General features: G+C 39.9%; 1 protein-coding gene across 3 annotated transcripts in view; it reads left to right on the top strand.

The window, feature by feature from the left end:
• The first annotated feature begins 445 nt into the window (after window positions 1–445).
• PTN (pleiotrophin) overlaps window positions 446–12,695 on the top strand; it is a 109,351-nt gene continuing 97,101 nt past the window's right edge. For 2 of the 3 annotated variants that reach the window (XM_011941271.1, XM_011941269.1), the window contains exon 1: window positions 446–872. Coding sequence is in view for 1 of the 3 variants with exons in the window: in XM_011941270.1 (XP_011796660.1) it covers window positions 5,091–5,092 (2 nt within the window). In the remaining 2 variants the exon portion in view is untranslated. Of the gene's footprint in view, window positions 873–5,088; window positions 5,093–12,695 lie in introns of all 3 variants that reach the window. The other variant, XM_011941270.1, reaches the window with a different exon arrangement.

Here is a 12,695-nt window from a genome sequence, read left to right as displayed (position 1 = left end):
CTAAAGGCGCCAAGGAAACCAAAAAAGGAAAGAGCTCTCCCTAAAGGTAAGTAGCACTTAATTGGGAACTTTCAGACGTCTGTCACTCTTTGTGACAATTGAGGAAAAGTACTTTGTACATTTTGTGCTTTGCAGGTGAGATGTGACTGACAGCTGGGTAACTGCCTCTGTGTATAGGGAGGGCTTTCGTGGGTGGAAAAAGAGGCTGGTTTGAAGAGAGTGCTTTTTCATCCTGAATATCATTAAAGGATTGTGGGGGGCCAAAACTGTAACCTAAAATGCCATCAATTGTCCATTTAAAATATCCTATTTGGCAAAGTGGCTTTGCACTCATCTAAAGACAGATCATGGGTGGAGTTTGGAAAAGAAGTGTTGTGTTTGGTCTCTGCTAGAAACAAAATAAGGTACCATCTCATGGCCTCTTGGTTCAAATCCGTTTTCTTTCTTGCTCCGCGGGAAGAGACTGCCCCTGGAGTATTCTGCTTTTAATAAGCTTCCCAATCAGCTCTCTAGTGCAAAGCGCTCTCCCTCCCTCGCCCAGCCTGCGTCCTCCTGGCCCGCTCCTCTCATCCCTCCCATTCTCCATTTCCCTTCCGTTCCCTCCCTGTCAGGGCGTAATTGAGTCAAAGGCAGGATCAGGTTCCCCGCCTTCCAGTCCAAAAATCCCGCCAAGAGAGCCCCAGAGCAGAGGAAAATCCAAAGTGGAGAGAGGGGAAGAAAGAGCCCAGTGAGTCATCCATCCAGAAGGCGGGGAGAGCAGCAGCAGACCAAGCAGGAGCTGCAGCCAGCCGGGTACCTGGACTCAGCCTTAGCAACCTCGCCCCTTGCAACAAAGGCAGACTGAGCGCCAGAGGGGACGTTTGCAACTCAAAGTAAGTGAGAGGAACGTGCGATTTCTCCGAGGGCTCTTCGATCGAATTTGCCTTCACCCTGTGCCACTTTTCTGGGTACCAGCAGATGATGGTGGTAGGAGTGAGAGAGGCTGCCTGGTGTCTTTGCTGATAGGACTGCTTTCAAAACTGACTTGCTCCAGAGGCCAAGGGAGACATATTTTGGGGGTTTCAGGTTAGGTTAGTTAGGGTGTGCTTAGGTAAGTGAAAGGAAGGAAGTTTTTGTGATGTTAAGCGTGCATTTGGACCGTGTTCCAGCTACCAGCTGGAGAGCAAGCCAGGGTGGGCTGGAGAGTGCATCTTTGCTTTTTGTAAAACCTGGAGCTTTAGTAGGTGTGTCTCTGGCTGGGTAGTTGGAGAGAAAGTACGGCGGCCTGAACAAGCAGCTCTCATTTTCCCAACCTCTCTCTGATTCTCTGATTGTCCCAGGGCCCGCCAGCTCATGACTCTTAGCTGGCATTTCTAGGTAAGCTGTGGGGGTTTGTTCCTCCCAGTGCTAGCTGACATGGAACGTCTCTCACAGAACTACTGGCACCCATCTTCCCACCTGACAGCCCAGGAATGGTTCCAGAAATGGTGAGATCCGAAGTTTGGAAGACACACCTGAAGTCCCGTCTCTCGTTTGAATGCAAATTTAAAGAACTGCCCTGTACATAGACCCCTTAAACTTTTAATTTGACCCACATAAATTTAGGATATATTTGTTACTAATTTACTAAATTTTTAGAGTTTCTGAGTTGTTGTTTCTAATAAGTTAAGAAAATATTTTTTGAGAGGAATATATTCAGCTCCTTTCTTACTTAATAGATGTAAAGTGAAGCCTTCTCTCTCCTCTCCATACACACACACACCCCTTTCTCCATGACATAACACAACACAACACACACACAGGAACACACACATGCAGTTTATATACACTCTAGTGTTAACTCACCCTTGTATTTGTTAAGAGCTGCTTTGTAAGTTTGGGGACACATTCAGAAAATAGGGGTAGGGGTCCTAAGAGGAGAGAACATTAAAGCTCCAGTCCTTGAGCATCTCTCAAGTTAAGAGTTATCAGGCATTTTGCTTTAGCAGCTTGAGAAAGGGGTGATGTGTGCATGTGCGTGTGTGTGTGTGTGTGTGTGTGTGTGTGTGTGTGTGTGTGTGCTGGAGAGAGGGGTATGGGAGGAGATTCAGGAATTACCAAAAAGAACTTTTGAACTAATAACATAATGAAGCAATTTTATGATCTTAGGCAAATGTGGAATTGATGAAACAGCAGGGCCCATGTTAGCCCCTTAATTATCTGGGAATGCGTTGATATGTAGGAATATTAAAAGGTAATGACAATGAAACAAAATAGAAGTCTCCCAACGCAGAAAATAAAGCTGTGTTTTCCATCTTCATTATGTTTCTTTTTAAGTAAATTATGCACTTTAAAGGCCAAGTCTTTTAAAAAATATAGTCCAGTTAAATTCGGAGGAAATTTGAATTTTTTTTCTTCCTTTGGGACCTGAGTTATTTCAGACAGGCAATATTTGTACTCTTTCATTTAAATTAGAAGGTGAGATTTTTAAAACTTGTATTATTTTTTTAAAAAAAACTCTAATATCATTCTTTTGTGCTTTAAGAAACTTGGGCCTTAAGTTCTCTAATTGTACTTTAAATACATAGAAGGTGATCTTTTTTCTGCCACTGCTCACTGGTTCCCTTTAGGAAATCTTTTTCTGCATTTAGTGAAAAGCCACTATAAGGAACTCCCACCTGAAGTCACATATAACAGCATTAGGTGCTGTGTTCCAGCTGTTTGCTTCTGGATGCAAATGCATTATGTTCTCAAAGCTAGAGCTTGAGATAAATAAAAGCACTATTAAATACATAACTTTTTAATTATCTGACTTTAAATGAGATATTGTAGAGAATTAGAGTAATAAGGTATACCTAACTATACTTATAGTCTAATGTATTATATGTATTATATATAATTCTCTGTTTTTTTAGACCTCTTTCCATGAGATCATGAGATTTGGAATAACAAACTTATTAATTTATTGATATTTTCCACGTGCCTTATTTGGGCTTCACATATAGCAACACATAACAAGATCTACATTTCTTTTTAATGAGCATTTTCATTTTTTTTTAATTTCAGTCAAGTCAATGGCCTGGTTTAAAATTTCATAAAACCTAGTCACTGAAAACAACAGAGAGAAATAAGATCCCCAGATAGTTGAATCATTTTTTTTAAATAAAATCAATTTAGATATCAAATATTTTAACTTCAAATATATTATTTTTCCTTTGAAGATATTTTTGCTTTCTTACTTACATGGCATTCTCACATGAATTCTGATCATCTTCCCATTGTGATGTGGTGTTTTTAATTACTATTCAAAACTTTCCCACAAAACTGGGTTTACCAGGCTCATTGAAAATGGTGTGATAAATTAACAATAGATTGAAGGCCTGAAGTCAGAATTCAGAATACAAATTCCAGTTCTCTAAACAATTATGCCTTTTAATATGGCAGCATAATGATATGGGGAGTTGTTCCTGACTTCTCTCCGGAAGGAGGTGTCCAGACTGAAACCACCCAATGTGATGAGTGCAAACATCCTCCACACCTGAGTGCAACTCGGCCCAGTTTGAGATGTGCTTTTCTCTGGAGCATGAGGCTGAGTGGGAGCCCTCCAATGGCGTTTGTTCCATGGCTTTGCTAGTGATGTCGAGTTGGGCTTCTTCACAAGGGTGAGGAATGTTTTTTCCTCTGGTTTCTTTTCTAAATGAATAATCGAAGAGACTTTGTCTCCTTCTGGCACAAGGTCATGTCACTGCTGTGGGAGGGGAGGTAAAACGATACTCAGATATGAACCTTCTTTTTATGAGCTAGGCTTGCTTTTTTCCATCCGGAGTCAATTGGCTTAAGTGGAATTTGGGCCATGGCCTCATGGAAAGTTGTCTTTCCTTCTGATATTTATGGACAATTCAAGTTTCCACCCACTGGGCAATTTTTCCATCCACTTCAAGCCAGTCTAGTGTGCGGCAGAGTTTTCATGGTGTCATTAAAAATATTTCTAGATTGTAAAATATAACAAGCCTCTTTTTTTTCTATTTTGGCATTTAGTAAATAAGAGATTAAAACAGTAGCTTAAAAGGGTAGCTATGCTGAAACATTATCAGAGGGTATTATAAACATGGTAATATTGTGGACTTAATTATGTAGACCACATTCACCACAAATCCCTATTTCTTCAGAGTGGACAAGGAATACAATTACTCCTTCATGTTTGAGATATTTTTAGAAATAAAATTTAATTCATTTTTCTAGGCTTTATTTATTGAACCATTTTTTTCCATAGTGGTTTAGATAAAGTGATATCTCAAATAGAAAAAACATCATACCCAGTTTTCTAAAAATAGAATTCTTAGATTTTTTTTAACTTCACACATGGTGTAACAAAAAATCAATTTCTGTATATTAATCTTGAAAGAAGTGAGTCATAGTAACTGATAATTGGTCTCTTAATTCTAAGAATTGCTCTTAGCAAAAGCCAAAACATCATTTTAAAACACAAATAGCATTCTGGGTCTCTAACCCTTTGCTCCCTTTTCTTCCTGCTTTTATGTTTACCTATTTCTCCTCCTTTCTCTCATTTCTCTATTAATTCTGTTGCCACTATTTCTCACCCAACAGGTCCCAGAATGTCTTGCCCAATTCCCTCTTGCTATAATGGTATACATTTCTGTATGTACAGATGTACCAGGAATGTCTGCCCATATGTTGGCATTCTTGGAAACTTGGACCTTCCTAGCTGATGTTTTCAACACCAATGCCCTCTCTACTGATTCAGTGGTATTTTTCCCTTTTCTTTTTTGACTGAAGACCCTGGCTAAGGGTCAGCCAACATTTTCATCACTGCAATGTGTTGAGCTCATTCTCTTCTCAGCTTCCCAGTATCAATGTAGTGGTGCAGCTAGATTTACTCATCTCCATCACATCCTCTTGGGGTCCTACTCCAACAATACTATTTTTCTTGCTCCTATGGCCAGCCAGTTTAACAATATTTATTGTATGTATGTTGGATGCCTAATACTACATTGTGCTAGACAATGTAGCATGTTTAAGAAATAGCACATGGTGTCTGTCTCTATGGTTCTACAATATCTAATACTTTGTGTTTGGTAAGTGGTGTGAACTTGTGAAATTCTTTATTAGAAATGTATTTAAAGGAGATCTCAATTAAAATCCATTATACCCTCACCCATCTCTGGAAAAGATGCTTTAAAAGTCACAGGTTGCTAACCCCAACCTTTTGTGATTATCTCATACTGTAACCTCCTTGATATGTTGTTATCTTAATGTTTTCCTCATTTCTTTGGGCACTCCTTTTTTCACATTTTGTTTTGCTTTTTTTCCCCTCATCTTCCAAATGTGCACATTTATTTCCAAATATTTCAGTTCCCCGCCTTCCTCTCTCCTCTCCAAATGCTTCAGTATTGTCACAACTATTCTTTGAGCTTTAACTCTTTCACAAGGAAAATTCTCAAATCGGAAGAGAATTGAAGGAAGATTCTCTCTAATGAGCTGTAGACTCACATTTTTAATATTTTTTCAATGAATACTGAAGGAAATCATTCAGGCACAATTCTATTTGGAGGAGGAGATTGAAGTAAAGGACTTCTTGTTATTTTATTTTTATCCCTACCAGACTTTTATGGATAGTGACTGCCATACTCTATGGTAGGTGGTATGGTGAGGGACACAGGACAAATAAATATGTCTTCAAGCAGCTAATGATCTACTCAATATATATGTAAGAATGTTAAAACACTAATTACTACAACACAAGTTAGAATAAGATATGTACAACTGTTGCCCTAAGCAGTCCCAATGACAAAGGGATCACATTTTTATGAGAAAAAGGAAAGTGGAGCTCACAAAAGGCTAAATGGTGCCCAACATCTATTTCAAAAGCATTATGTCTGTTAATTCCTTTAATGCTGTTTATTCTGGAAGAGAAATTGAACTCCTAATTCCTTCATGTTTTCATTTCACATTTGCCACATAATGTAGCAGAAACAAATTATTGGAAGTGACATCTTAAGAATTCAGACTGAGTTTTATTTAGAATCAATACAATTTTTAAGGCATGGCACTTACTGTAGACGTCATTTTCAGGAAAATTTATACCAGACGAGAAGAGTGTCCTTTAATGAAAACATATACATGAAGGAAAAGAAGGCAAATCCTTGTACTTCAGCTGTGGAATTTGGATGAAATCTTGAGTCAGAAATTGAAGGCACCAAAGGTTTTCCAAGGCAAATGGCCCTCTAGGTGGAGCTGTATTTCTCCCCTTCTCTTTTCTTCAAAGTCTCCTCGTCACCCCTTATAGTGACTTCAGCTCCTCCTTTCTCACCATTTGACACCAGCCCCACCCCATCCAACCTATGTACCCCATTAAGGCAGAGGCTGTCTCTCATTCTCTCAAGAACCCTAGCATATTTAGCATAGAACCATTGAGGATGGCAAATGACCGAGAAAATAAATAGGCAGCTCTAAATGCCATTCATTCTCTTTGCCCGTGTTGTTCCACCCACCTTGACCGTCTGTGTTCTATGCTAATCCCCTCGCCTTACTAAACAACCTGGTGCCAATTTCCTGTTTAACCCCAAGCATTCCCATGCTCAACTTTGAACTTCCAGAAACTTCTCCCACTCTCTTTCCTTCACTCTCTTCATTCCAAATGTCATATAGACTTGCCAGTTCTCTAGAGTGTCTTCCTAATCATATTTCACCTTGATAATTTTAAACTTTTCATAGTTGCTGATTCAAGACTACCTCCAGAATGCAGAAAACCTTACTTACCTCTTCTTTAATAAACCGTGTTATTCAAAGTGACAAAGCTAGTCATTTGAAGTATTATTTTCATTATAACTTCTATGTAGCTATAAGGTCTTTTTCTCAGAATGGTTCACATTTATTTTTTCATCATATTTTTGTGACTCTACTCAGGTAGACTGAGTGGGATTTTAAAAAAATTGATACAGAAATGCAAGCTTAGAGAAGTTAAGGGGGCCACATTCAATGACATACAGATATGAAAACAAAAGTCTTAAAATTCCTGGTTTGAGTTTATTCCTCGATAATATAATGCCATCTTTCTTAGGCTAATAAATTGATTTTATCTCCCATTTGTCTCTCATGTCAAACCCCAAGTCCAATGTATGTACAGTTAGAGGTCAAATAACCTACAGAAGCAGTTGCCTGTCTTCAATGTTTATCAGATTAACTAGGGTCATATGTAGGTGCCAGCTGCCTGGAGCCCATCTTCAGTGGTTCTGATTTAAGAGGTGGAATCAAGGAGCCTGGACATATGACAGGGCATGTGGATACAGATGATACATTAGAAAAGGTAGCCTTGGCCGGGCGCAGTGGCTCATGCCTGTAATCCCAGCACTTTGGGAGGCTGAGGCGGGTGGATCACGGGGTCAGGAGATCAAGACCATCCTGGCTAACACGGTGAAACCCCATCTCTACTAAAAAATACAAAAAAAAAATTAGACGGGCGTGGTGGCCTGTAGTCCCAGCTACTTGGGAGGCTGAGACAGGAGAATGGCATGAACCCAGGAGGCGGAGCTTGCAGTCAGTCGAGATCGCGCCATTGCACTCCAGCCTGGGCAACAGAGCGAGACTCCGTCTCAAAAAAAAAAAAAAAGAAGAAGAAGAAACGGTAGCCTTGGTGGCTCAATATTTGAGCTACAAGGTCCAAAATATTGAGATATAAAGTACTACACTTCTTAGTAGCTCTGTGACCATGAGCAAATATTGTGGTCTTCCTTATTTCAATGTTTTTATCTCTAACATGGGAGCACATACTTACCTTCTAGGACTGACGTCTAAGTAGTAATGGAGAAAATCAATATGAAGTACTGAACGTACAGTCTGATTGCTGGGAGTGTTTGAGCAGGAAGGTGAAAATGATGATCATGGTGAAGCAGCACCAGATGCAAGTTCTCACTTCTTCCCCCTCCTGAATTGCTTTTCTTTCTCATGCCCACTTGGCATCTGCAACAAACATACAAGCAAAATCCTAGGTGGAATTCCATGCTTCTTGAAAGGTCTCGCCCCTCCACATGCTCATACCATTTTCTTCCTTCTTTCTAAATGCAGATTGAAAATCCTTTCTTCTGGAAGGAAACATATGGAGCATGGAGCATGTGATCATGCTCAAGGCCTGGGGGTTGGGCAGGCAAAGTCTCCAATACAGACTCTTTGACCTTATGCTTTCCCATAAGGTCTAGGAGAGCATTTTGCATACAGGAGACTCCCAATCCAAGAGATAGGCACCTTATTGCTGACCTTAGTGATGCTCATAACCACATTCTCTCTGACCCCTGCTGATAGAGGCTTCAGTCCAGGGAAGGAGTTAAGGTTTGGAGTCAGGAACCATGGGCTGTTGAATGTGTTACTGAATCTCCTGGAATCTTAGGTTTTTTAGCTGTAAGTGAGAAATGATGATGATGTTACTTGTTTTGCCAACCTCATAGGTTGGTGGTAAAGGTCGATGGTCAGAATGTAACGTCTATAAGCTCCAAATTGTTATACTGAATATGAACTGAACTTAATAAAGTCAGTGGGGCAAGTTCTGCCTTTCTGGTTCCCCAGTCCTGCTGTTGTCATTGTCATTTTCTCAGGACACCCAGAGATTGCCTCAGATGCCTGAAGGTAAGTTTAACTGACAAAGTGAGGAGGAGGTAAGATGTGTGACAGGAATGAAGAAAAAGAAATGAGTCATACTAAAAAAAAAAGCAGGAAGACATCTTAAATGAGGCTAAACTGAAACAGGCATGCTTTCTTTTACTTCAGATCATGTTATAGTTCCTTCTGAAGTGTCTTAAAAGCTACATGTCACTTTTTTTGAATTGGTTATTCTCACTAAATATAACCCTTAGTAATTGGCTAGCAGCAGTTCATTTACATGATAGCTGGATAATTGTGCTTCTGAAACTTTCATGTGCTTACCAGTCACCCAGGGTTCTTGCCAAAATTCAGTAGGTCTCCAGTGAAATCTCAGAGTCTGCTTTTCTATCAAGTTCCCAGGTGACTGCAGTGCTGCTGGCTTGGCGACCTCTCTTTGAGTAGCAAGCCACAACAGTTTAATTCAACAAACTTGAGGGAACAGGAGACAAATCAGAACTCTCCAGTCATGATGTCCATAGCTTAATAAAAATGATGAGGATCATTGTCAGTAATGCTTCTTGCTATATGCAAAATATTCTAAAACTTATATCTTTGACCAAATAATATTTACAATGTATGATTATTTATGAAAGAAAATTGCAGACACCACCTGATTTGCTATTGACTTCACTGAAGTTCCCTTAAGTGTAAAAAGACCCTGGCCAGATGTTGCACTTGGGCCTCCTTCCCAGTGCTTCTGCTGGGGTCTTTCTCCGAGAGGGTGTCAGTGATCCAAATGTTGCCTTCTTCATTTGCTTTAAAAGCTAATGGAAAGTGTTTAGAAAACTTCATTCTTAATATGAAAAAGATATATGTAATATGTTGACTTAGTGTTAGAGTCTTCCCTTCTTTCACATTTTAACTTCTATAACTGCATTAGACTCTTTCCTTCCATACCATAATGGAACTAGACCAGGAATCATCCATCTTTGTGACTTCCTTGAAGACACTGGGCTGCCCAGAGAAAGAACCAGGGCTTTTTGCTTCGGAGCCCAGATTTAATTAGTAAGGAGCATATTGTGGTAACAGTCTTAGGTAACAGAGAAAATCCTCACTCAGGCTAAAACAAATAGAAGCTATCTTAGTCTGTTTTCTGTTGCTATAAAGGAATACCTGAGGCTGGGTTATGTATAAAGAAAAAAGGTTTATTTGGCTTATGATTCTGCTGGCTGAAAGTTTCCAGATTGGGCATCTACTGAAGGCCTCAGATGGCATCCACTCAGGTAGAAGGTGAATGGGAGCAGGCATCACACAGAAAGAGAGGAAGCAAGAAAGACAGGAAGGTACCAGACTCTTTTATAACAATCAGCTCCCAGGGGAACTAAGAGTGGGAACTCACTCACCCAGCCTCCCAAACCCCACCAGGGAGGGCATTAATCTACTCATGAGGGAATCCACTCCCATGACCCAAACTCTTCCCATCTGGCATCACCTCCAACATTGGGAAATCAAATATCCTCATAAGGTTTGGTGGGGACAAACATCCAAACTGTAGCAGAAACCACACAAAACTTTAGAACAGTGTTTTCATAACGGCTTTCCTATTTGATGTGAATATGGCTTTTTTCAAGACATAGCCATGGGATCATTGTACCCAGTAGCAGAATCGTCTCTAAGGTTTTAACATACGGTGACCCTCATTTGTGAGCTTACGAACATCAGATCATTGACTTAAAAAACATATCTTGCATCTTGAAAGAACCTGATTTCAAGGGTCAAGTCAGCTCCTCAAAAAATATTTATTACAAAAACAAATTGCCCTCTCTGTGCAATGTATTTCTTTAGATATGTTTCAAGGGATTCAAATGAGCAAGCCTGAAGCTGCTAGAGGAGAGAAATGGGTAGTTGATTAGACTACTTTTGACACGTGTCTATGCTCATATCTTGAAACAATAAAATAAAGCCTTTCTTCCCATTATCTTTTCTTATTTACAATATACATTTCATTATTGAATAATGTCTCTGGGAATATGCAGACTCTCAAATATAGCTCAATGCAGGTCAAATGTGTGAAAAGTTTGATTAATTTTAACCATGTGAAAAATAATGAAAGATTTTTTTCCACTATGAGGTTGCTTATTAGGAAATCACAAATGTACCTGAAGAAACACATTATTTTTCCCATTCTGCAAAAATACATGTTCGTGGTATAAGATATTCAAATTTTATAAAAAAAGAAAACTTACTTATAATTCTTAAAATAGTCTCCACTGTTAGCACCCTGATACACCTTTACAGTTTTTCTGATGTAACTTTTAAAAATAGTTAGATGCGTAATTGGGTGTCCTGCTTTTTAACAGTGTTATTGATGCATGTAATATGTCTTAACAGCTATGCACATGTTAACATGTGCCCTTGATTCTACCAAATGAGCCAATTAAGATGGAAATTCAATTTATTTAGCCTGATATGGGTAAATTAGAATCATAAAAAATGCTAAGTAAATTAATGTTATGAATGCTCATAAAAGAGCCAGCACTGGAAAAATGCAAACAAACAAACATCTCATAAAGCAAACAAACAAATACAAATCTTTGTCCCTGTAAAGGATGTGCTGTTTAGATGGGAACAAATAATCCTGGGGAACTTAGTGTGTACCAATTAAAGGTCAAGCTGAGTACACATTGTCTTTCTTTCTTACCCTAAAGGACCCTTCCATATATCCAAGGGTAAAAGTTCACAGCTGCCTGGTCCCACCCAGGTTGGATCCAACCCCTTAGCTCCTCTCAAGAGCCTGAGAAACTTGTGAGTTGCTGTGGGGCCCAAGGGAGTGGGCCTGATGCACTGCAGGTGGGTAAACTGCAAGATCAGCAAACCTCTTTGATGCGTTGTCGCTCCAGGGCTTGGCATCCTTCAGGGAGTTATTTGCTCTGTTATTATTTGGAATGACTAGTGAACAATTGGCTTGAGTTTAAAGGGAGTCAGATCAAATTTGGGTTTGACCACCACATTCCCGATCGCAGAGGAGGAGTGAAAGTCAAACGCGTTTAGTATCTGTGCCAGTATTGGGATTCCCACCAACTTTGGCCTGAAGTGATATTTTAGCCTTTTTAAATTGCGGCTTTAGTCTGATGGTTAGGGAATTACAGTTGGCCTTCTGATACGTGATATCTGGGGATTTGAAGATGTGCTTCAAGGCTGTCCTAAGTGAATGTGGTTTGGAGAAGCAGATTAGAAGCAATTCAGCAGGTGTAAGTGGGTAGATGTGCATTTCTACCAATTTCTCTCTAAACAGACAGATCCACATTTCCTAAAAGCAGGCTGACTCTGTGGGTTTCTAATGTCTCATCCAGTGACATTCTTTCACAAGATGTTCAATGGAAGCCCTTTATATCAAAGGCAGCAAGACCAATAAGACAAAAGAAACAGCATTGGACTTGAACTGAGGCTTTAGAGAAAACATCCGAGAATTCCATAGATAGAAGCCCTGTACCTGGAGAGAGGAACTGCAGACCTCACAGAAAATTCTATCAGATAGCATTGAGGCTTCTGCCACTAAAAAAGAAGTATTAAGCATGCCATAGGGCCCTTATGGCCCATCTGGCTGTCATGGTGTATGCTAAGGAGATTCCTGTAGGGTGAATTTGCCCTCTTTGTTTTCCACATCTGTTCGGCTCCAGGTGCATCTTGCCATAAAAGTCCCATGAAATCACTCCAGCTCTGTGGAGCAAACCTGGTCCTCTTCTTGTTCTTCTCAGAGGGAGTGTTTCAAGACAAAGCGATATCTGCTGTTCTAATGAAGAGTTCCTTCCCAAAACAGGGCCTGAAGAATCTTGGGTGCAGAGTCTGGAGTTACACAGTCTGGTCCCTGAAGCCAACTCTTCCATAAACCTTTCTACCCTCTAACACATTGTTTTCATTCATGTCCTCCTCACTTTTAGTGGCAGATCATGAAAGCAGGAGACTGAAATGTGCTTTTTGTGGGCTGGAGCACATCAGGGTTCCTTCAGCCAGGGCTTTGCTGCACACATGCCTTCTAGATTTGGGGACTGGTTTTGTGCCTTGATTGCTATTTGCTGTAATGTGTGATGTTCAACATTCTGTTTCAGTTCAGAAACAGTTTAGGTTGGGTATTTCTCTTT

The sequence above is a fragment of the Colobus angolensis genome, unplaced genomic scaffold (genome assembly GCF_000951035.1).
Source record: "Colobus angolensis palliatus isolate OR3802 unplaced genomic scaffold, Cang.pa_1.0 Scaffold2, whole genome shotgun sequence".
NCBI classification, from domain to species: domain Eukaryota; kingdom Metazoa; phylum Chordata; class Mammalia; order Primates; family Cercopithecidae; genus Colobus; species Colobus angolensis.
Note: the sequence above shows the minus strand (reverse complement) of the source record. Positions and strands in the feature narration are given on the sequence as shown.